General features: G+C 38.5%; 2 protein-coding genes across 2 annotated transcripts in view; one reads left to right on the forward strand and one right to left on the reverse strand.

Annotated features, from left to right (window-relative positions):
* Positions 1 to 3,481: 3,481 nt before the first annotated feature.
* Positions 3,482 to 4,453, forward strand: LOC148046039 (olfactory receptor 5V1-like). The gene has a single exon (XM_087714454.1). It carries the CDS (start codon positions 3,482 to 3,484, stop codon positions 4,451 to 4,453), a length of 972 nt encoding a protein of 323 aa, XP_087570580.1.
* Positions 4,454 to 24,143: 19,690 nt separating this feature from the next.
* The window catches only part of LOC148046040 (long-chain fatty acid transport protein 2-like), a 28,061-nt gene continuing 25,688 nt past the window's right edge, over positions 24,144 to 26,516 (reverse strand). The window contains exons 9-10 of the mRNA XM_087714455.1: positions 26,010 to 26,140; positions 24,144 to 24,376 (exon numbers count right to left, since the gene is read on the reverse strand). Coding sequence (XP_087570581.1) covers positions 24,200 to 24,376; positions 26,010 to 26,140 — 308 coding nt within the window. The 3' untranslated portion in view covers positions 24,144 to 24,199. The remainder of the gene's footprint in view (positions 24,377 to 26,009; positions 26,141 to 26,516) is intronic.

Here is a 26,516-nt window from a genome sequence, read left to right on the forward strand (position 1 = left end):
CAACTTACATCTATAACTGAGTCCAGATTTATGATCATACATTGTTAGGCAAATTACTATCTGACCACACCGCATTTTACAGCTGGTTTTGTGGCAGTCATTAAGTAAAAGCCCAGACATTAAGTATTTTTTATCATTATCTGCAATGGAAGTTCTTTTGCCAGAACCTGGAAATCAACATTCATTTCCCGGAAAGCAAACAAACAAACATTGGGAATGACAGTCATGTGACTATAGGATGCTGCAAATGGCCATAAATTCTGGCTGGGTGCCGAACATCCAAAATGTGCTAAAGTGACTGCAGGTCATTTGGCAAGGTCCATGGTAACTTTAAACCGTCACTAATCAACCAATCGTAAGTCAATTATCGATATTCACCACAGAGTACTGTACTATTCCTGTATGCCATTCTGTTACATACCAAGCTGAATATGCAGCCATGAAAGAAGCTGAGTCTCAAGAGAATGTATTTTACTTTTTTTGTAAAAGCAACAAATTCCAACTTTAAGATTCTATTTGAGATAAGAAAACAGCCATTATACTATGTAGCTTTCCAATCAGTTAGAAAGACCCATAAAATTCTCATCTGAGGTGTGTGCCACCATTGTACCATTTGATCCAAAATGACATAAATCACTGGTCAGATAAATGATTCTAAGAATTGTGTTATCTAACCATTCATTAAACTTATCAGCATATTTGTAATAATACCTAAACTGAGCTGATGTGAATTTGAAGTCTTCAGAGTCTAATCAAGAGTTATAACTTGGGCAAAAAACAGTAAAACTGGATTGGGAATTGTCTAAGATTAATACATTCCTTTGAGTGAAACAAACCCAAAGGCCCTTAGGATATCTTTACATTCTATGTCTGAAATTTAAAAATCATTTGTTGCAGTTTGGATATATTGATTTTAGAGGCTTGAATGTGCATGGATTTATTTGGTGTTATGGAAATAAATAATCCAGAAGGAAGCTCACTATTACAAAAGTGACTGGTAATATTTTCATATTCTAGCTTTCCTGCCTTCCTTTCTATATGCTGGTCTCATTTTTCCACTTTATGCATGCATTTTCACATGCTATGTTCTTATTGCAATTTGTTGTAGAATCATTATTCATATTATTACAAAGCAAAATTCAATACCACATTAACATCAGTTGTATTGATTCCCAGAATTGCCAGTTAGTCCAGCCACTGGGGGTTGCATTCCCAATAGAACAGGATGGAAAGTTTTCTATATCTCATCACCAGTATAGATGATAGCAGATATATTTGAAGCTAACCGTGTGCTTGCTATAGAATTGCAAAGCTGATGAGAATCAATGGATATAATTCAGTTTACTATTCTTTCCAGTGTAGCAACGATCTTCAAACTTTTCAGATCATCAAGCTCTTCATGAAGTTGAAGACTGTTCATTGACTCCCATTATTATATGAAAATAATGTAATAGATATTACCTTACCTAATAGTACTATGAATACTAATATGCAACCCCTTGAATAGTCCCATCCACTCTTGGGATTTGATAATGATCACTTTGGGGGACCCTGCAGAATTGGATCTGAAATTCTGGCATCCTTCTGACCTTCCAAACTTTCTGAAAAATAGATCCCAAAAGCAAGAAGTCTGTCATTCTACATTCATGAGGTTTTTCCAATTACATAATTGAAATCTCTTCTCCAACATTTCCACCCACTTGTTCTGTCTGGATTCTGTAGAACAACACAAAATAAGTATGCTCCATCTTCTAAAACCGTCTGTAGACTTTTACCTTCTTTTAATAATCTTATAACCAGGAATCATGGGGCTATAAGAGTGGTCACACAACTTTGTGACCTTGGAGTTAACCAGATACTGGTAATATATTTCTCTGTTTGCTTGCTTGCTTGTTTGTTTGTTTGTTTAATGAAGAATGCATTAGATAACAGATATAAGTATAGACATGATTATGAATACATGAAATGAATATAAATACAAGAGAATATTATGACAGGGACGGTAGGCACACTGGTGCGCTTATACATGCCCCTTACAGACTTCTTAGGAATGGGGTGAGATTGACAGTAGACAGTCTAAGGTTAAAGTTTTGGTGGTTTGGGGAAGAAACCACAGTGTCAGGTAGTGCATTCCAGACACTGACAATTCTGTTACTGAAGTTGTATTTTCTGCATCGAGTTTGCAGTTTACCATAAGTTGGTATCTATTGTGAGCTCGTGTGTTGTTGTGGTTGAAGCTGAAGTATTCATTGACAGGTAGAACATTGTAGCAGATAATTTTATGTACTATGCTTAAGTCGAATCGAAGATGGCAAAGTTCTAAATTGTCTATGCCCAAAATTTCAAGTCTGGTGGCGTAAGGTATTCCATTGCGAGCAGAGGAGCTGAAGATTCTTCTTGTGAATATCTCTGGACTCCTTCAATTGTATTTATGTCTGATATGCAGTACAGGTTCCAGACAGATGATCTGTATTCAAGAATTGGTCTAGCAAAAGTTTAGTATGTCCTGTTTGCAGTTCAATATTATGCAAGATTAGGTTAACAACTCTCAATGCCTTTTTGACAATGCTGTTACAGTGAGCTCTGGCACCTAGATCATTTGAGATGATTACTCCATCTTGTCCCTATAATATTGCCATAGGCCATTGTCCTCTTTGTGGCTGTTTACAACATCTTTTACTATCACTTGGCTGTTTTAGAGATTTTATAAAGTCTGTCCACATTACTATTATATCAATCTAAAAATGAGTGATTGGCTGTAAATTGCAAGTGGAGATTCCCCCTCGCCCCCTTTCACTTCCTGCCCATGAATAAGATGGATTTAAGTTGTCCTCAGCTGTGCTGGGGTTAATATACTATTTTTCCCATATTCCAACCTGCCCAAGAAAAATTTCAAGGTGTTTAACATCTAGGATTTGTCAACCATTATTTTGGAGGCAAATCAAGTGCCTACAATGGCTTGAAAAATGGAAATAACAGTAGCAGGCTAGGAATTGGAAAAGGGACAGTATATTTACACAAGTTTACTTTCCTGCATTTCAAAGATAGGTACAGAGCATTTCAATCCATTTCATTATGTTCGTTTTTCAGAAGGGCTTTAGAAGATAATAGGAGCATTCTTGTTGAAACAGATTGATGTATTGCATCATATTTTCAACACCCAAATGGAAACTTGCAAGCTTCAGTACTCAGGAATAGGTCTCTTTGAATGTAAAGAGGTTTAATGTCAGAGTCACAAAGAGAAAATTGCTTGTATACAGTTGTAATGCTATATTATTGTAGCTGTGATAGGTTCCAGTGTTACAACTTTTTCTGTACTTGTTTGTTTCTGGAAGATATAAGACTATATTACATGACACAGAAATGACAAATCAGTTAAGGACATAACCTTTGTATGGACAGAAGTAAGGAAAATGTCCAGATAAATGTTTCATATCTTGGTTTTATTACCATGCTGTCTTTCTCATTTCAGATATAAAACATGGAGCAAATTGGAAATCAAAGTGATAACAGAAGAACATTTTCTTTCCTAGGCTACTCCATCTTCACTGAGCCTCATGCTTTGTTTTTTATCCTATTTTTTGCTATATACATCACTACTTTGTTTGGCAATGGACTTATCCTGACCACCACATGGCTGGATGTTGGCCTTCAAACTCCTATGTACTTTTTCATCAGGCATCTGTCATTCCTCGATATTTGTTACATATCTGTTACATTACCCCACTTGCTTAAGAATCTATTAAACGACACAAAAACTATTTCCATTCAGGGTTGCCTGACCCAACTTTACTTTCTTGTGGCTTTTGTAGGAGTTGAGTGTCTTCTCTTGACTACTATGGCCTATGATCGATACATCGCCATATGTTATCCCCTCAACTATGAGGTTGTCATGAATAGTAGAGTGTGTAATAGGATAGCAGTGGCTTCCTGGGCTTGTGGTTTTCTCAATTCAATCTTACACACTGTCATGACAGCCCAGCTCCCCTTCTGTGTTTCTCACAGTCTTGAACATATTTTTTGCGATGTCCCACAGCTCCTCAAATTGTCTTGCGTGGACACCTTCCCTAATCAAATGACACTGCTGGCAGTGACCATGATCCTTGGCATCATTCCCTTTCTTTTCATCCTAATTTCTTATGCCCACATTGTAATGGCAGTCTTAAAGATCCGCTCCACCCAAGGACGTCACAAGGTCTTCTCCACCTGTACTTCACACATCATTGTAGTCACCCTGTTTTATGCCACTTGTGCTTTCAATTATAACAGGCCCAGCAGCAGCCACTCTTTCTTTATGGATATTTTGGCCTCACTGCTCTTCAATGTGATAACCCCAATGTTGAACCCTATTATATATTGTCTGAGAAACAAAGAAATGAAAAAAGCCATGAGAAGGGTATTCAGATTCAAAGGAACCTCTTTCATCAAGGTTCAGTTATTTGCTGGAATCTAAATTATGTGTATTTATTCTCTTTGTAGCTTGTCTTCCATTCAGAAGTACAAAGCAACATAAATGGTTGCTTGTCTTTCATTCAGAAATACAAGGCAGCATAAATAGAAGTACAAGGCAACACAAATCAGTTAAAGACATATCAATGGTTCTGGAAAAGATCTTAACATTTGTGTGGACAGAAGTAAGGAAAATATCCAGATGAATGTTTCATTTCTTGGGTTTATTTTTACCATGCTCATTTTATTACCATGCTCACTTCTTCATTTTATTTTTCCTGGCAGCATACATTCTGTGAAGAATTAATAGCTCAAAAGCACCCAAGGCCTTCCATGGCGAAGGGTGTACAAATCTGGATCCCCGTACTCCAGAAAACACTTTAACCACCTAGAAATATGTCAGGTTCATACTGCTGGTGAATTGATAACAAATAATGCTTCAGAAATGAACGGTAGGAGCTTGACAGCTGATGTCCCAAGTAGGTAATGTTCTCCAATACTTAAAAAAGCTGGATGAAGCTCCTACAGAAATGCAGCATGTGTCCCAAAATGTTTTCTGATAATCTTTATTACTGGAAGTTTCTTTGGGCTTTTGTAGATTGAAAAGATAGATGAGAAGGGATGTAAATTACTGTCCCAAAACACTTTATATTGCCCTTTTCTATTTATTATTTTTTTATTATATATCCATTTTCATTTGACTGTAATTATTATTTAAAAATATTAATACAAGTAATAATCTTGAACAATACCTGCCCACACCAGTGGGAGAAAAAAAACAAAACAAAAAGAAAAGGCAAAAGAAAAATAAAACAAAAAAGGACAAAAACTACAAAGGACAAGGCAGGAAAGGAAAACAAAACACAGGTATCTATTATAAAAAAAAAGAAGTATATCAGCTGGTTACAATATGCTTTGGTGCTTCTCTTCCATTAACTCATATTAATTCAAGTATCTTGACTCAAATGTTTACCACATTAACATCATTATACCTTCAGTTTTAATTACCTATAGTTATTTAAACATCCTTCATCCTTAGCTATGCCAAAAAATTAATCCATAACACATGCTGACCTTTCATTTACTTGCTTGTAAAATCCTCTATTAGCATCAAATCCTCATATCCTATTTTAGCTGAACATCCATAATATTTAATTATATCATATATCATAACATTTTCCCAGTATTGATTAACATTGCCTTGTATGTATTTTATTTAGTTTTTATAATAGTAATAATTGTTGTAGTTAATACTCATGTTCAAAATCAACTCAATGAGAAAAAGATTTATTGCAAAAGATTATGAGTCCATGTCTGATACATATCATATTAAATCAATTTTTTTTCCAATTAAAAAAAAATCTGGTTATATTTGTATATTAAATAATCTATTTTTATAGTGTGGAATAGAACATTTCCATAGAATGAGAATTTTTACTTGAAAACCAATAATCTCATAAATAATAAATTAATGGTTACTCAAAAGCTTTGTGTAGGAACCATATTTTCATCACCTGAATTATATCACCAAGATCTTTGAAAGTATTTGAAATTAATTTGATAGCTATCAATCTCACATGCATGTCTCTGGGCAGCTTATAAAGTTTCAAACAAGCACACAAAAGATGTAAAAATAATCAAAGGGTTAACAACAAAAAAGATTAAAAGCATTAAACATATATAATCTGCAAAAAAAAGTATAATCTCACTAATGGTGCTCCATATTGCAGGCTCTATACCAGGACTACAAAATTGGCAAAATTGACACCCTTAAAGAAAAGATTTTGCCAATTTTATTTCTACTTGGAAATCACTTTTAGTTTTTTTAGTTTTTTTGGGGGGGTGGGTTGCAAAAAAACCCCTGAGATAAATGAAATTTTGATTCAGGAGTTGTTGATTAGAATTCTATGCTATTATACAAGTAATATAGACTACTGTTAATTTTAAAATGAAAGTTGGATGTATTTTTAATCTACATCTGTACCAAAGGAAGTTGGAAGTCATTCATTTTCTATTTGCTTTAGTTTTTCCTTTTTTATTCACACTTCTATCTTGTTTTTTGTTCAATTTTTTTCTTTTTTCTTTTTTGTTTTTCTTTGCTTATTTGCATTTTATTCCTGCTTTTGGAATTTAATAAAATCATATGAAAAAATTGTCTGTATGTGCAGATGTGTGTAGACTATGGTAATTCATATTAATACATTATGTTGAGTGCCCTCTAGTGGCAGAGCAGGGACTATGGCATTTATGAATACTATGTAGCCAATCCTTTGAACCTATTACAATCATTGTCATTAACATGGTTTCCTGGCTGCATATTGGAGGATATTTTGATGCATTCTATGTGGGGAAATCTCAGGATAGATGATGTTTTTGGACATTCATGGAGGAAGAAAAGGAGCTATAACAGCATCTCAGAGGAACCAACTACTTATTCCAAGATAAGCGTTAGAGATCAGAATGGAAAATAAATTTAGTGCTTCAGCCTAAAACAGCAGTTCCAGTTCTACATGCAGACTAGCAGAGGGGGTGCATTTCCATAAAAAATTTCCAGCAATTACAAAATCTCTGCTCAGTATTTAATTAATGCCATGAAATAGAACATTTGGATTCACATAACATGCAAAGGTAAAATGAGGTTCAGTGTTTCTAGCAGATTGCATGAACTCAGACATCACACCAAATTATGATATGGCTTACTAGTAATAGCATGTTATGTAAATATAGTAATTGTGCTTATTAATCTAGTTTTAGGAATCAGGCAGAGTTTCTTAAACTCCTCTAAAACATAGAACACCCTCCACATGCCCTTTATCTGCAGCATCTATAGATATATCTTTTTGAAAAAGAGGGAGATAAAAGGAATAAAGACATAAAACAAGCTTTAATTATATTTGCTCCTCTTTATATTACATGCATTATATACTGTAAATATTAACAGAATAAATGAGTTTTTCTGAACAATTCCATGTCTGGTTTGAAAGTTTTTTAAAAAATAACTTCTTAGAATCAGTATAATATCTATCCTATTTCAATCTTAACTGTAAATAAATGTTTATCCAAAAGTTTTCTAGTGATGATTTTCTTTCTCCAGTTATTTTAACGTAACATTAAAGAATCTTTTTTATTATGGATAAGCTACTTGCTTGTCTGGTGAAACTAAATAGCCTTAAGCTTCATTCCTTTGCAAAGTAGTGGTATCCCACAATATATGAAATATTTAGTGTGTTTTGTGAAACCAGCCAAGTAGTATTAGCATTTGCTAATCCTCTGTACAGCTTTCTCAAAAGTCCTTAACGTAATTATCTCTATATATTTGATCTGGGAGTCATCAAAGATCCTTTTTTTTATTACTAACTTATTTATGTATTTTAGCTTATATAGTTTATCTTTTATGATTGTTAAACCCCCTAGAGTCACCCTGAGCTATGGTGGGTGACCAGTAAAAATTATAAAGAGAGAAAGAAATCTAGGTAACAAATTAATGCCGAAGACAAACCCAAAGTAGAATATATGGTGCCCTTCTCCATTTTAACTTTTGCAATAATTCTGAAAGATAAATTTGGCAACAAAAGAGTGAGTATCCAAGGTTGTTCAACATCATAACTGAGTAAATTTGTACCTAGGTCTCCATGCTCCAAGTCCATCTTATTAACCATTATGCCACAATAGCTCTTAAAGATTAGCTTGCAATGTCAAGCCAAAATATGAGGACAATTTTATCAGTGTTTCAGTTGGAGTAATAAAATAATATAAAGTGTTTATATTTTACTGAAATAGTCCCCTAAGGGGAGCTATACCACGTGGTAATGGCAGAGAGAAGGAATATGTAAATACTTGAGAGGAGAACAATGAACTGTAAGAGGAGTGGCTATGAATTCAGCGGGAAAAATGTGATTGCTTGATTGGCCAGAAGGATGCCAAGGGCTAATTGGTTAAAAATTGTATTCCCAAATAAGGTAAAAGATAGGGTAATTATTGTCTCTGATTGGTCTGTAACCACCCTCGTCAGGCTAGCTGACCAGGAGTAGGAGGAGTTAGGTAGGGTATAACTGCTGTTTCACTTTCAAATTTGGTGTGGCTCTCCTTTGTGACTCAGGTGAAGTCAGGGTGAGACCCACCAACGCTTTGCAAACCGTTTTCAAATTAGCTCTGATTTTTGGATAATAAAAAGTAACTTTATTCTTCTACTCCGAACCTCGTCTCTAGAATTCTTTTAAAATTCTACAAACAAATTGGGGGCTCGTCCGGGATCCAATCTGCGCTGAGACTCTGAGGGATTCTCCTCAGGTGCACCCCTTTCCTTTTTGAAAGGAGAAGAATCACCCAGAGGACTGCGCAGCTCTTGGAAGCCCGTAAAAATTGTGCGATAGACGAGCAGTAGGGGGGGTTGAATAAAGAGGAAGAGACGGCTTGGAGATCGACCGGGAAACATCTGTGCACAGAACCCTGAGTGAGTACCTGGTAAAGACACCAGAACAAGACCCCAGGGCGGTCACGGTTAGAGTTGTGTGGTGAGAATCAACAACGGGGGCCGGGAGGAAGTCCTTTTGAGGGGTCTCAGGGGAGACCCGCAGGACGGAGTGAGTGAAGGGGATATTGTTGAATGTCCGGGGACGGTGACATGTGAGTTTGGAAGGGTTGTTGAGAGGGACATAGGAACACATACTCGGGAGAAAGGTTAGCCATCAATCGGGAAGATGGGTGGTGGAAGTTCAATTAAACCAAAAATGAAATGTGTAAAGAAAATAAGAAGGAATCCCAAACTTAAAATCAATCCAGATGGCCCGTTAGGCCAGATATTGGCTGGGTGGGGGTCCCCACCCTATAATCGAGAGGGTTTAAGGCTGGGATTAACTAAAGAGAATATGGTAAATTTGTGTTGTTTTATTTGGTGGAAAGATAATAATGTTGAGTGGCCACGAGATGGCGCTGTAAAATTACTTTCAATGCCGTAATCTGTATGATTACGTGAAACAAAAGGGAGGTTTGTGGGGGAAATGAGCTAGCAAACGTGAGGAAAGATTTAACAAGGCAGATGGAGGAAGAGGAACTAATTAGACAGCCTCATTTGGATCCCACACAAGAAGGAGAACAAATTAAGCAATTCCCTTTAAGGGAAACCCCGAACGGAAACGATCCCAATGGGATTCCGATCATAACATATGTACATGAACCCTTGCAATCGTCCGAAGTACGGGCATTTAAAAAGGAAATGAAAAGTTTTGTTGAAGATCCTCTGACCGCAAGTGACCAGTTAGATGCCTTATTAGGACCTAACGTTTATACCTGGGATGAAATGCAAAATATAATGAGAACTTTGTTTAGCCCAGAGGAAAGAAATTTAATTAGGACAGCTGCAATGGCAATTTGGGAAAGGGAGAATCCGGGAGTACAAGGAAATCAAATCAGAGGGAACATTAAATACCCATTAGTAAGGCCAAATTGGAATAATAATGATGCAGAGGGAAGACAGAATATGATGGATTTGAGATCAATAATCATAAAAGGAATGAAAGAAGCTATTCCACAAGCACAAAACATGACCAAAGCAGTAAATATAAATCAAGGGAAAGATGAGGACCCGGCGATAGATTTGCAGCGTCTTAAAGACGGAATGCGGAAATATGCTGGGGTAGATCCGGACAATGCTCTAAATATCCAATTGGTGAAAATCCAGTTTGTTACCAAAGCCTGGCCGGATATTGCTAAGAAGTTACAAAAGAGAGAGAATTGGACCACAGAAGCTATGAAGGTTCTGTTAAGAGAAGCACAAAAGGTTTATGTAAACAGGGAGGAGGAGGTAGTGTCCTGAGAACACCCCTCCAGTGTATGTTGAAGAATTTTAAGAAGGCATATAATGGGGATTATGGGGACCCCCCCAGCAACCCAGGCTAATTTAAAAATATTTTGTGAGTCAGAATGGCCCACTTTTGGTGTAGGATGACCCCCAGATGGAACTCTGGATCCTAGGGTTATAAGCTTAGTCCATCAAGTTGTAACAAACTCAGGAACTGGCCACCATCAGGTGAACTGAAGAGAAGTTCTACCTGAGTTTCTTCCCCAAAGCGATTAAGAAGTCCACAGGGACATGTTAGAAAGCTGTTAATAGTTGTCTTTTAAAAGAAAAGTAGAGCTCGAGCCCCACCCAGATGCAAATGATGTGTTAATAAAATATCTATATATCTTGCTCTTTAAAACTATGCCAGCGTTCTGCTGGGAGAGCTAAGAGTTTGGACCTTTAAAACTATGCCAGCGCTCAGCTGGGAGATCCAATCTAGAACCCTGGCCAAGCAATGTGTGGACAAACATCTCTATACATTGTCTCTATAAATCTTGACCTTTAAAAATATGCCAGCGCTGCTGGGAGATCAAGATAGAAACGGAACATCACAGGGCAGAGACAGGTATTAACGAAATAGTGCTTAAAGAGATAGAACAACAGGTGTAACTTCGAGCAAAAGTAAGAAAGTTAGCAGGTAATGAGGTAAAGCCTGACTAAATGGGAAGACCTTAGTAATTGGACTTGATTACTTTGATGTAATGTCTGTTAAAAAAATTCTTAGGTGTGCATCTAATAACATGTAGAATTGTATGGAATTGATGATGATATGTTTGACCAGCTAGCTAAATAAATAAATAAGCTTGGTCTTGAAGCTGTGGGGGAGGGAAGAGTAGTTAGGATTTAAACTGCTCTCTCTGAGTTTCCCCACTGCTCGGAGAATGAGCCACATGTTCCCCAAGTAAAAGAAATTGAAGATTTAAAGGGACAGAACCTCCCCAAGGCCTGGAGGGAAGTTGAGATCCCTTAATAATAGAAAATGGAGCTCATTGGCTTATGTACAGCTCCCTGAAATAATTGTAATAATCGCTTTGTATGAAGAAAGAATGAAATGGGATATTTTTGTATGTGAAATTAATCTAAACAAGCAGTCTGATTGCAGTGCAAATGTATGTCATGGTAAAAGTTGATATGAATGTACTATAAAGAAACAGTAAGCTGCAAGATTGTTTAACGGTATGTGCATGTATGCTTGTGTGTTATCATTTCCAAACCTGAAAGGAGGGTGAGATCCTCTAATAAATAAAATGAAGCTTGGTGGCTTGTGAAAAAGCTTCCTGAAATAATTATAATGATTGGTTGGCATGAGCAAGCATGATTACAGTATGAATGTTGCCCGGTTTCGAGCGGACCTGGACTCCACCCTTGCAGAGCCAGCTGAGACACAGGGGAAAGACTTGGCAAACCATCTCTGGGTTGAGTTTCAGGAAGTTGCCTCTGGGGATGTGGACAAGGCTATGCGAGCTGTGAGTACCTCCACTTGTGTACTGGACCCGTGTCCCTCCTGGCTGGTTGCCAACAGCAGTGAGGTGACACGAGGCTGGATCCAAGCGGTTGTTGTGGCATCTCTTTGGGAGGGGCACTTCCCCACCAAGCTTAAGGCAGCGGTGGTGAGACCCCTTCTAAAGAAACTGTCTTTGGATCCAGCTGTTCTTAACAACTACCGTCCAGTCTCCAACCTTCCCTATGTGGGGAAGGTTGTTGAGAAAGTGGTGGCCCTCCAGCTTCAGCGTACCTTGGAGGAAGCAAACTATCTTGACCCCTTCCAGTCCGGCTTCAGACCAGGTTACAGCACAGAAACCGCTTTGGTCGCATTGACCGATGATCTCTGGAGAGCTAGGGATGGAGGCTTTGCATCCATCCTAGTTCTCCTCGACCTCTCAGCGGCTTTCGATACCATCGACCATGGTATCCTTCTGCGACGACTGCGGGAGGTGGGAGTGGGCGGCACTGTTTTGCAGTGGTTCTCCTCCTACCTCTCGGACAGGTCGCAGTCGGTGTTGGTGGGTGGGCAGAGATCGTCCCCGAGGCCCCTAACATATGGGGTGCCACAGGGGTCGGTCTTGTCCCCCCTCCTATTTAACATATACATGAAACCGCTGGGCGAGATCATTCGGAGGCACGGGATAAAGTATCACCAATATGCGGACGATACACAATTGTATCTGTCCGCCCCGTGCCAACTCAATGAAGCGGTGGACGTGATGAACCAGGGTCTGGAAGCTGTGAAAGACTGGATGAGAGCGAACAAACTGGTGCTCAACCCAGACAAGACCGAGTGGCTGTTGTGTTTTCCTCCCAATAATTTGACCACCGTACCATCAATCAGGCTGGGGGGACAAAACTTATACCCCTCAGATAGGGTCCACAACTTGGGAGTCCTCCTGGACCCACAGCTGAGTTTTGATCACCATCTATCAGCTGTGACCAGGGGGGCATTTGCCCAGGTTCGCCTGGTGCGCCAGTTGCGGCCCTACCTGAATCGGGAGGCTCTCACGACAGTCACTCGAGCCCTTGTGATCTCTAAGCTGGAATACTGCAATGTGCTCTACATGGGGCTGCCCTTGAAAAGCACCCGGAGACTTCAGCTAGTACAGAACGCGGCCGCGCGAGTGATTGTGGGCGCACCTCGGTTCGCCCACATAACACCTATCCTCCGCGAGCTGCGCTGGCTGCCTGTAGATCTCCGGGTGCAATTCAAGGTCTTACTTACCACCCATAAAGCGCTCCATGGTAGTGGATCTGACTATCTGAGAGACCGCCTTCTGCCAATAACCTCCCTGCGTCCCATCAGATCGCATAGAGCGGGCCTCCTCCGTATTCCATCCGCCAGTCAGTGCCGACTGGCGACCACCCGGAGGAGAGCCTTCTCAGTTGCTGCTCCGACGCTATGGAACAATCTCCCCGTGGAGATTCATACCCTGACCACAGTCCAGGCCTTCCGTATAGCCCTCAAGATCTGGCTAGCCCGTCAGGCCTGGGGATAAATTTTCTTGCCCCTCCCGAATACTGAGTGAATGTTGTGTTTTAGTACTTTTTAGTTATTTCACATTTTCTTTTGTATTTTGTCTTTCACTCCCCTTCCCTTACTATTGTAAGCCGCCCTGAGTCCCCTCAGGGAAAAGGGCGGCCTATAAATGCTAAATAAAATCAAATTAAAAAATCGAATGTATATGTCCCCGAAAGTGATAATTGAAGAGATCCAAAGACCTGTGATCGCCTGCGTGAACCCCCCCCCCTCTTTTCCCCCTGAGTCATTCTTTGGAGGAAAACAGGAGAGGTGGGGAGAGAGTGTATGTATGTGTTTGAGTGAACGAAGGCTCCGGTGAGGGAATTGCGCCTATTTAGGGAAGTAGGTGAATTATTGCAAACATGATTAATCAAAGATAAGTATGGGGACAGGTTGGACAGTAGAGAGTAACGAGAAAGTGATAAAAGAGTGGGAGAGAGGGAGAAAGAAAAAGAGTGAAAGAGACAGAAAGAGACAGAGGACAGAATTGTTGCCTATAGCTTTCTGCCCACCCCCAGCTAATGGGCCATTAAGATGGCCCGGCTAGCTCACTTTACATAATAAAGACTTCTCCTCACTGAAGCTGTAGAGGGAAGGGATATTACTCAACTGACCACAAGGCATCTGAGGACTCATCACAGCCTAGATGAGAGAGAAGAATGGAAAAGAAAGAAAAGGAAAGTGAACAGAAACAAAGAGATAGAGGATGAGAGAAACAGAGAGAGAAGAGAGGAAGAGGAAGTGTTGGGTTTAGAGGAAGAATGAGATGTGCAGATAGTTAAAATTCAGTTTGTAACTAAGGCGTGGCCAGACATCGCCAAGAAATTGCAGAAAAGGGAGATGAGGTTGAGAAGAAGGGAAACAGGTTGGCAGACCAGGAAGCTAAAGAAGCTGGTATGAATGAAGTTGTTGAACAAATCAAAGTTATGATTCCCCATGTGTATGAAGTGAAAGAAATACCAATTTTTAATGAGAAGGAGGAGAATAAAATTAAACAAATGGGGGGAAAGAAGGATGAAGAGGGGAAATGGTGGTTACCAGATGGGAGACAAATCCTCAATTACCCCCTAATGAGACAAATCTTTGAGAGATTACATGAGGGGAGCCATTGGGGAACTCAGGCTTTGATTGATGAAGTACTAAAGAAGTATGCAGGAATAAAAGTTTATACTGCCGCGCAACAAGTGACCCAAAAATGTATAATTTGTCAGAGGGTAAATCAAAACCAATTAAGGGAAAAACAAAGAGGAGGGAGGCCTTTAGCGCTTTATCCTTTTCAAAATATACAAATAGACTTTACTGAAATGCCACAGGTGGGAAGATATAAATATTTGTTGGTTATTATAGATCATTTAACGGGGTGGGTGGAAGCCTACCCATGTTTTGATGAAACTGCTAGAACTGTTGTCAGATTAATCTTAGAGCATAATATACCAAGATATGGAGTGGTTCAGAGAATCGATAGTGATCAGGGAAGACATTTCACGGGGAAGATTACTCAAGGAATTGCTAATGTATTGGGAATTAAGTGGGACCTGCATAGCCCGTGGCATCCGCCCTCTAGTGGAAAGGTGGAGAATATGAATGGAAAAATTAAAGTAATGCTGACAAAGTTGTATTTGGAGACAGGAATGAATTGGATGAAAACTTTGCCAATAGCCCTGTTTAGGATAAAAACACAACCCAGGAGGGATGTGGGAGTCTCACCTTATGAAATATTATTTGGAATGCCACTAAGGAATGCTGGGATATGAATGGGGAATTTACCTAGTAAAGACAAAGGGTTGATACAATACTTGCAAATACTGTCCCAGACTTTTGATTCTTTCAGAAAAGCGGGCTATTTAATACAGACTCCTCCATTGAGCTTCAAAGTACATTCCATTGAAGTGGGAGACCAGGTGTGGATAAAGACTTGGAAGGATGATTCCCTAAAGCCAAAGTGGGATGGACCATTCCTGGTGTTGCTGACCACAGACACTGCCATCCGGACGAAAGAAAAAGGCTGGACCCACTACACCAGAGTGAAGAGAGCCAACTTGGAGGAGTCGGAAATATGGAAAGCCCTTCAAAAAGAACCATTGAAACTGGTGTTAAAAAAACAAAAACAAAAAAACAAAAAACAGTGACTTATATCCTTTTGAATATAACCCTAGTGGCGGTTGGGGGAGAATTATGGATTGAACCGCCTAGAATCTTTGAACCTGATGGAACTTGGACACAAATTCGGTGTTATAATGACAAGGAGAGTGAGTGTTTTCCCATGAATTGGATCTTTGAACCCAAAATTTGGTGGTATGAATCTAAGTTACAACCAAACTGGCAACAAGTAGGTCAGGAGGAAAGTTGGATAGTGGTAACACAAAAGAGAGGGGGTAAGTGTCAAACCACTCTATATTTGCAAATAAACCGAGAGACTATAGGAAGATATACTTGTACAATGTGGGAGGAGAAAGACTATTTAAACACAAGCTCTTTAGTGGTCTCCCCAAGTTCTTTCGAATTTCCTCCTATCCCCTCGTGGATGCTGACTGCTTCGGCTATTAGGAGAGAAAGAATAGAGCCGTTGGTATGGTGATCTGTTTGAAAAGTGGGGGACATCGAAAGGGAGAGTTCCAATACTGGAAAACTGCCCAATATGGATGTAATCTGACTCTGGAGGTAACACCAAGGCAAACTCAGAGAGATCCAGCTTGGACTTGTAAAAATCAAAGTAGAAAGTGGATGAGTGGAATCACCCAGATGTGTGAAAATGCAACCAGGGGAGACTCAAGGTGCTATTCGATAGGGAAGGCCTTGTGGTTCAGTGGTTGTGGCACGGAAGGGGAAGGCACTGAGAATCTCCACTTTCTATGTGATAATACTAGGAGTCAGTATTTACAACCAGGAAGGGGTTGTGTAAAGTATTGTGGGAACCTGCTCGGAGTCATCAACCAGCCTATCCCTTAAACCCCCATGGAAAAAGAAAGAACAGAGCATTACTTGCCATAACCCAGGCCTACTCACAAGGTATAATGTGACCCTGTGGGTTGGACTGGGAATTATTAGTGGACAACCTGGGACAGCATTACTAAAATATCTTAATCATACGGTGGTCACCAAAGAAGAAAAATGGGAGCTTTCATTAGATGTATGTAGAGCAATGGATATGATAGCCTTCCGAAAATGTGGTTCACAAACCTGGACTGGCCTGTTAGATGAAGGAGGGTTCCTAGGGGACATTTTCAGAAACTGGAAGCAAGCCTTATTTATGGTTGGTGTAATTTTTATTGGATTAATGTTGTTGCCATGTCTAATCCCGGTAATAAGAAACTTAGTAATCACAACTGTGAAAAGTATTATGCAGGCCCAACAAACAGAGAAAACAATGATGGTACTAAAAGAAATTGGTAACCAAATACACCTGTTGGAAAGTATGGACACTCTACACCCTATGAAAAATACTGAAACTGAGAAAGAAAGATTGAAAGAAATAAAAGAAAATATTAAACAAATCACCAAATAAGAAATGGGGGAATTGGAGTAATAAAATAATATAAAGTGTTTATATTTTACTGAAATAGTCCCCTAGGGGGAGCTATACCACGTGGTAATGGCGGAGAGAAGGAATATGTAAATACTTGAGAGGAGAACAATGAACTGTAAGAGGAGTGGCTATGAATTCAGCGGGAAAAATGTGATTGCTTGATTGGCCAGAAGGATGCCAAGGGCTAATTGGTTAAAAATTGTATTCCCAAATAAGGTAAAAGATAGGGTAATTATTGTCTCTGATTGGTCTGTAACCACCCTCGTCAGGCTAGCTGACCAGGAGTAGGAGGAGTTAGGTAGGGTATAACTGCTGTTTCACTTTCGAATTTGGTGTGGCTCTCCTTTGTGACTCAGGTGAAGTCAGGGTGAGACCCACCAACGCTTTGCAAACCGTTTTCAAATTAGCTCTGATTTTTGGATAATAAAAAGTAACTTTATTCTTCTACTCCGAACCTCGTCTCTAGAATTCTTTTAAAATTCTACAAACACAGTCATAAATCCTGGGAAAGAAGGAACTGGATACATTTCCTTCATTTTGCAAGGAAGTAGATAAATAGCCACATGATTACACATAGTCTTTGGCAAGCTGCCTCTCGGTTAATATTTATCTGTTACCAAACCTTAAGTAAGACAATCAATAAAAGTACAGAATTCAGATGTGCTCAGAACATGTCCTTTTATCTCTCTGCATTTGGCAGACTCTTTATGGTTAATTTGTAACAAACGTTTTAAGAAATATTCGCATACTCAGGAACAACACTATCATTTCACAAATTCCAGAACTGAGTTTTGGCATTGAAAGTAGGATTTATGCACAGTTAGAATCCCAAAAGGGGATGAGGATTAAATTGCAGAAATGATTTTGAAAGGGAAATTGGTTAAGAAAACCCTTTACTAACACACTTTTATAAATAATACATAATTTGGCATATTGATTTTGTAAATGACAAGATACCTAGTTGGATTTTCCCTTATTTAACACCAAAAGTGGAAAATTATATAGATACTTACAATCTAAGAAAATTGACAGCTGTGCAGCAGATCATAACTGATTTTGCCAATATAAGCTTTCTGCTAATTAAGTGAGATTATTCTTTGACAGTATTTTTTCTGTAAAAAAAAATCTTAGTAATCAAATAATTGCTCATTTGTTTTTAAATCTTCTCTTCCAATGCCTCAGTTGTTACTGATATTTTTTAGCAGTAATATGCTGCAAAAATCTGAATTTCAATATATTGAAGAAAAGGTTTTCTGGGCCTCTCTTCTGCCATCTACTGATCATTCAGATATTTTGGTGATCAGATCTGGTAGCCATTTTATTTGCTTCAGACCCATTATAACAGAGAAAATGGATAATCCTAGTGACTAAATCTAAATTAGTTGGGTTTTTTGATCAACAGGATTTTTGCATATTGTCCTTTGCACATTGATACTTGTCTATTTATTTATTTTTATTTAACCTTTTATTTAACCTACACTATTCTGAAGTTTTGATTCAAAGTAGTTTCTATTTCTATATCCATATTTAACACTTTTACTCCTTCAATGGCCAATCTCCAGATATCCTACAGGAAATTACAGATTATACGGTCATCTACACAGTTAATCAAACTCATGTGAATACTAGCAAAGCAACTGTCAAGAAATAACTACATTTTGTAGATTAATTTATTTCATACCTTGGGGCCATCAGAAGCTTGCTTTTTAATAGCAGTAGTTTACAGCAACATTTAGTAATCTGGGCTCCATTAAACACTGTAACTACCATGAAAAATAATTTTAATCCAACCAATCATGGAATCCTATATTTAAGGGTCTGGCAGCCTTCATAAAAAAATCATTCTGAGATTCATATTACCATTCTAGGAGACCACTCTTTCTGATCATATAATCTGTAATTTCTTTTCATTATAGTTCATCTTCATTATAACAAATAATGATAAGATAAAATAAATCACTTGTTCTTTTACTTTCCTAATCTCTCCTCTCTCTTCTATAAAAATACTGATGACAGAATAACAAATCTGCAAATTCAACTAGAATTATTTAGGAAGATTTTGAAATACTCACACTAATAAAATCAATATTGTTAGCATTTATACAACCTAAATGCTAGGCATTAAGGTTTCTTGTAATCAGCATAAATTAGACTGATTAGTTTATCCTTTCTCTTAGTTATTCAAAGTGACATATTTACTGTATTTACTTATTCTTTCCAAAATCCTATCAATCAATCAACTGGGAAACAATACGATCCAAGACCATGGGTAAAGAATACTGTATTTTTCTGTACAATATGCAGTGTGTATGTTCCAATGTGTATGTTCTACAAATGAGCTCTAAGTGAGATTATAATATAATTAAATAGGCTTAAAAGGTTTGCAACTAGGTATTGAGACTAACATACTATAATCATGATTTAATTAATTATGTAATATAGAGAAGGTTCAAGCTGATATTTTGGATTGACAAAGGATCAACTTAGTTACAGAAGTTTACAGAATAACAGAGTTGGAAGGTACTTGGTAGGTCATCTAGTCCAACCCCCTGTCCAAGCATTTAGTCCAACCCCCCACCCACCCAAGCACACCATTTCTGACAGGTGGCAGTCTAGTCTCTTCTTGAAAGTTTCCAGTGATGAAGCTCCCACAACTTCTGAAGACAAGCTGTTCTATTGGTTGATTGTTCCCACTGTCAGAAAATTTCTCCTTATTTCTAGGTTGAATCTCTTCTTGAGCAGTTTCATTCCATTATTCCTTGTCTGGCCTTTGATTGGTAGACTGGAAGATCCTAGCATACATCTGTAATCAGCGGGATTACAGTGGGATGTGGATGGGAGGCAACAGACTCCATCTGAACCCTGATAAAATTGAGTGGCTTTGGGAGCATGGGATTTCAGGTTTTAGGAGCTCTACACAATCTGCAGAATATATAGCAGACACGGAAACTAGAGATGGAAAATCAACCTTTCCCTGTTTGTTGCAGTGTATTGGATTATTACTTCTAAAATTCCCAACCTGACTAAACAATATGCAACCATAAAGTTTATGGAATACCTTTGATATAGTCACTGTCTCATAGAGCCTTCCCTACTGTTGAGGTGAAGTGTTTTTCACCCATTCATGAATCAGAGTACTGTATGGTCAGCATGATGTTTACTCTCCACATTGCTTCCATTGCCTGTTTGTCAGTGCAATCAGTCTCCCCTCCATGCCAATAGGTGACAAAGCCTTACAGATTTAATACATCTTGATGTGCACCTTGGACATCAGCAAATAGGTTGGGAAAAGTGATAATACAATTTGAAAATAATACAACTAAGGCTATCCTAAGGCTACCTCAACATAAGCTGGGGTTGAAATGGAGTCAGAAATCAAAGCAAAAAAAGTGGATCTCTGGCCTGGGACATGTTGGGTTGGAGTTAGGTCAGTGGAGCAAATATGCATTAGAATTCTTGTAAAAAGCAATGAACATGGGAGCAGGCTGAGTAAGAATAAATAACCAATGAATGTTCAACAATTGTGTTAAAGGTAAAGGTTCTCTGTCCAGTTGAGTCTGAATCTAGGGAGTGGTTTCCCTCTGTTTCCTAGCAGAGGGAGCCTAGATTGTCCAAAGACACTTCCATGGCCATATGACCCCCCTGACTATATGCCAAGGCACACAGAATGGTGTTACCTTCCCACTGAAATGGTATCCATGTATCTATTTGCATTTGCATGTTTTTAACCTGCTAGGGTAGCAGGAGATGGGGCAAAAATAGGAGCTCATCCTATCATGTGATGCTTGGATCTTGAACTGTCAACTTTCTGGTTGATAAGTCCAGCATTTTAAGCATTAGACCACTGTGTCCCCAACAATTGTGTTATCTGCATGAAATGCCATTCCTATAGGATAAAGCCAATTTAGCACAATTGATCTTTCCCCCAATTTGATTTAATGCAATCAAATTTTTATTCTCTACATGTTTTTATTTTATACATGTTTTAAGTTTTAGTTCTGAGCAGCTGCTCTAACTTATTATATCTTACTTGCACGCATAACAGGAGGATAGAAAGAGAGGAAGGGAAAGAGATTTGACTCAGATAGTCGAACAGTTGAACAACTAATTGCTATAAGTTTCGATACTTTGAACCTTCTAGAGAAAGTAATATAAAATTAAAGGGTTTTTCTTGGAATGCATTAAAAAATTAAGCTTAGTTCAAACCAGAAAATAAGTGGGCCCGCTCCCACTGACTCCCAGCTGCCCAGCTAATCTTTTGTTGCCGTGAACAGGAGAACAGAGCTGGAAAGCAGGTTAGTGGGGTAGGGAGGGAATGGGGATTTTGCAGTAACCTTCCCCCAGGAGTGGGGAAGGAATTTTGTAGTATCCTTCCCCTGCCTTGGCCACAAAGCCATGGCCACAAAGCCATGGCCACAAAGCCACACCACACCAACAAAAAGATACCCACAGAACCAGTAGTAAAAAAAAATTGATTCCCACCACTGAGTATAAGGTATTTTAGATTTAAGTTGTATTCCGTAAAGGATTTCTATGCCAAAGTAAATGTCTTTTGTTGTAAATCTCATGTTTACCTCAATAAAAGGTCCTTTGAGTTGAGTTCAATTCCTTGTGCCTTTGCGGCTGTATCTACGGTATATAATTCTTTTGACAATAATACAGAAGTGATTTTCCATTGTTGCCTCTCATGTTTCTTTGACATCTAGATTATGTCAATCTCAACCCTGAGATTTCCTGGTGACCCCCTTTCCAAATGTTAGCCAGTTTCAACCCTGCTTAGTTGCTGACCTCAATCAAGGCCATCAAACTGCTGCTCCCTAACCAGGTTTGCCTCAAGGCCACATTCCAAATGGCTTCCCTCCTGGGAATATTTTCTGACAACTGAAAGTGATGAAGAAAGGTTGTTGACCGCAAAAGCATAATTCATTGTGCCCAATAAAGAAAGTCAGAACTTGTTGGAATAATGCAATTCAGGTGACTTGATTATTTTATTAGAGCAATGTTGCCAAGAGTTTATTGAGTTTGCAAAGCAGTTCCAAAGTTTAGTACTATTGGCAAAGAAAAGTGTTTAAGCAAGGGATAGTAAATCATATAAATGTTAAAGTAGGCCTACCCTAGAGTTCAAATCGCTGCTTACCCTCAAGTTTGCTTATCCTCAAGTTTATTGTCTGATACTGGGTAAATTATCTTTCTCCCAAGTTATTCCTTATAACATGATCTAAAGTTTGGCAAAGTATTAATTCGGTTTTCAAGATGAAGAATTTGAAAGGTTCTCAGAAGATCTGCCCCCCCCCCCCAATTTCCCTTTTCAAGAAATGTAAGTTTTTGATAAATGCCTATGTAAATGGTTATGGCTGTTCAATTGCAATTATGATCACAGCTACAATCTTCTTTGCTTTCAAATGTTTTATTTTCATTTTTTCATTTTCATTTCATACAGTCACATATATACTGTGCATGATTGGGGCCATATAACATTGGGCAATAAACACAGCCATCCTTGTACTCCCCAAAATACAAAACCAATATACCACTTCAACCCTCCATACACCCTTTCTTACTCCCCCCTCCAACTTTCCTTTCTCCCCTCCAACATTCCCCTCTCCTACTTCCCCTCCCCCTCTGTCACTCCTTTCTCCCCCTCCCTTCCATCTCACCCTACTTCCGATCCTCTCTCCCACCCTCTCTACCCCTCCCTCTTCTTTCCCTCTGCTCCTCGCTTTGGTGTATTTCTACTATCTATGTATTCAGCTTCTTATTTTTATACTAAAATTAAAAAAAGCAACAGTATACAAGTGCAATCATGTTACTTTAAAATCTGGTACATGCTATATTTCCCCACTCCTCCCTATGACCCTATGACCCCACCTCCCTTCCCCCCTCCCGACTTCCCAGAGCCCGTACATGGTATACCTTTTTATCAAACACAGTCTAAGATGTATTAAAACCAAGAAAGTTGGGGGGGAAAATAATAATAAAGAAAAAAAAAGGAGAAAAGAAAAAAGAAAGAGAAGAAAAAAAGTCAGTAAAATCTCAGCTCTGTCTATATGATGACCATCCCATGTACAATAGTTTCAAAAATAGAAGAAGCAGGAAATAAATTATTTTATGTTAATAAATGATTAACATATTGATTTACCAAATTGATTTCATGATCAAATATTCTCTTCACATAATTGCTGTTGGAATTATGAATATTATTCTCTCAGGATGATAAAATTATATTTATATGTCTATTGTTTCCATTGAAGTCTGAACAGAAAGAATAGATGTGCATTGTCAAAATCTTAGATTAGATTACAAAAAATAGATCTACATCTCTTAATTTATAGCACAAACTCCAATGGTAATCTCCTTTTAGGAGTTCTGGGAGAATTTCTCCCATCACTTCTAGAAAGCATCAGAGTATCTCTTATAGGCTTAGGCTGCCCATAAGAGGTACTTCTAACTAGGAACGCTCCTGAGTTTTATTCAATTTGAACTTCAGATTGAATTTGAAACAGATTTATACTTCTCAGATGGATGAGCAGAAAAGCATGAAAGCACACTACAGTTGTGCTTTGAGTATCATGTTTCTCTGGTTGTTGCAATATAGTTCTCACTTTTTAAAAAATCTAAAATATTTGTGGAAGTGGCTGTTTTGATCTTGTTTGTCAAGGTGAAAATTACAATATCCCTTTTTTCCCTCCTTGAGATGGGATACAAAAGTGTGATGAGGGTCCTCCCATATTTTTACCAATTTAATTGCAGGCTTATGAGATCAATTAAGGTGAGAAAAAGTGGCCCAATTCATCCAGTGAGCATACAGCTCAAATGGTAATTTGAATCCAGGCCTCTCTTGTCCAAGATTGGTTGCTAGATTTCATTGATATTAAAATATATTTTAAAATAATAATATACAAAGGGGTATTTTGACAGGACCTGAGTTTAGAAATGAGTGCTTTTGAGGAGGGGGGAATGTTAGACATGTGCATGAACATGTATTGATGTGAATTTTAATAATATATTGATGTTTTGAGCCTCCTTTGATATAACTTCTCCCACATTGGATACAAAGCAGGATGTGGAATGGTGCTGAAGGAAAAGAATTAACTTTCCCAAATACTTTCTTGAGAATAAGCTTCACTCCAAAGTAAATGTTTCTTGTGGCAAGAGAAAATGGCAACATTTTATTATTATTTCCAAAAAAATTCCCAGCTACTGGATTAAACAGATGTCTCAAGAATATACAAATACATTAAGAAGAATTAATATTCTGGCCATATATCTTTCCTTCTTGAGCAAAATCAAAACATGAATGGCTGCAATCAGAGATCTTGCCACTTCCAAAGCTGTTCAAGTAACACTGCTAAGCTCCTCTTTGAATTTTCCTTCAGAGTTTTCTTTTATTTTCTAAAATGGAGCAGTAGATCTCCTCAGTCATGGGTATGTAGTTCTTCTCTGAGCCATCCAGGAAGAAAAGGGGATCACTGATGGTGGCAGGATTGAATCCATCACTCACCAGCTGAGTTTTGCACTGCTTGAAAGTTCCTGTGATCTCCAACTTTTCCTGCAGGAAGTATAAGGCAGCAGTGAAAACAGAGACAGGAATTTGTCCTTCAGTATTGCCCTGCCTCATTAACAAAGCTAGGGAATTTTTCTTCCCTTCCCTTCTAGTGAGAGACAAATGAAAGAAACTGTTCGATGGATCCCCACGAGTGTTATTTCCCCACGAGAAAATCCATCACACTGCCTTCTTACTGTGTAGTGAGGCACGAATGATCAAATGTTGGGGATATTAAGAACAGCTGTTTACACCACCTATCCGATTGCACAACTAATAGGTCACAGATATTGAGGACAGATTATCTTTAAAAATTAAAAATTAGTATATGTCGTATACTAAAGAGTAACTAGGACATTTTCATGCTGAATTGCAGAAAGGGGATGAATGCTTTTTTGCCTTCTTCAAGCTTAGAGGCAGGTAACCTGAGCACAGAGATATGCTTATCTTTGACTGTACCAGGAATGCAAAATATGCAAGTTTGTTTCTCCCAGTCTTCCTACTCTTCATTCAGTGTTTTCTGCTTGCTGTTTGCTTTTACTGTGTTTACCCAGGTTTCCTCCTGCCTTCTTCAGTTCTTATTATGGGCTACTGCCTTCCTTAATCTTCTCTATCCCGTCTCCTGTATCTCCTCTGGCATCCCTTTGTGATATCTTCACCTGTCCCCCCCATCTCCTCCACTCCCCACAAGCATCATCAAATTGTCTTTTTCAACCTTTGCCCAAGGCTTTCCCCATTTTCAGCATTGCCTTGCCTTGCTAAAATTCATCTCAAGTGAATTTATATACACTTTTTATTTTCATTACTCCAGGGGTGGGTTGCTGCCGGCATTACTGTGGCATTTGTGCATGTGCTGCTCACTTTGCTCATGTGCACGCCTGCTGCACATTGCTTGCACATGTGCAGTTGCCTCTAAATTGTGGTGCACATACCCAGAACATTATGAAATGACAAAAAAACATGCCGGCAAACAGCATGGGCGACCATGGTTCAGGGGCATGACCAGCCTGCCATCCCTACCAGTTCAAGAACCCAGTCATGATTGCCACTACCAGTTCACCCGAACCAATGGGAACCGGTACCAACCCACTTCCATTTTTATTCCTAGCTATGATTTTTTAATAACAGTAGCACTTAGGCTTATATATCGCTTCACAGTGCTTTACAGCCCTCTCTTAATGGTTTACAAAGTCAGAGTATTGCCCCCAACAATTTGGATCCTCGTTTTACCCACCTCAGAAGGATTGAAGGCTGAGTCAACCTTGAGCCTGATGAAATTTGAACTGACAAATTGCAGGCAGGTGGCAATCAGCAGAAGTAGCCTGCAGTACTGTACTCTAACCACTACAACTCATAAATAATCAATATACTTCTACTTTTAAAAAAAGTGAAAGTATTTTTAAAGCAAAGAAACTCCATGCAGATTCAGTTGATAACTTTCATTGCTAGCAATTCTTACTATAATTTATTCCAGTTATTGTTGTTCTTTTTTTAAATAAAATCAAACCTACATTTACTTCCTTTCCACTAATATTATGACTGGCATCAGCACTTCTATTATACTTTAAGATGCTGAGGTATGTGGTTTTAAGTTATTTTTTCTAATGGTAAGCAAGAGCATAAATCAACGATTTCTCACCTGGATACGAATGAAGCGGGGTATGGCATAGCTAGGCAGATAATCCTTGGTATGTATGAACAGTTTCTTTCCATCAAATGGGCACCCATCCTTCAGCCGTATAGCTGCCATCCCAATCTTTCCTTCATGCCCTGGAACAAACCAGAATGGGATAATTGACAATAAGGCTACATGCAAAGCAACTTTCATTCATTATGAAACCACACCAAAATGGCCTGGTGACCCTCATTCTATCTTCTGTCCCCATGAAGCTGACAATATCTCATGCTCAGATCATGACTGATGCTATGATTTAGCCTTATCATACTACTTTCCATATCACAAAATATCCATTTTTATTATGTAACTAAAGAGTAGTTGCATAAGGGGAAAATGCTGCAGGTCTACTTGCAGTGCATAGTAAATCTTCAAGATGGCACCAACTGAAAGAAAATATTCTCAATTCTATCTAACTTAGATTTTTCTACCCTTGGATTTGTATCAATCAAAGCTATTGTGAAATAGCTG

This window comes from Thamnophis sirtalis, unplaced genomic scaffold, assembly GCF_051295495.1.
Source record: "Thamnophis sirtalis isolate CommonGarterSnake01/CBP01778 unplaced genomic scaffold, rThaSir2_p1.2 scaffold_4, whole genome shotgun sequence".
Lineage (NCBI taxonomy): Eukaryota > Metazoa > Chordata > Lepidosauria > Squamata > Natricidae > Thamnophis > Thamnophis sirtalis.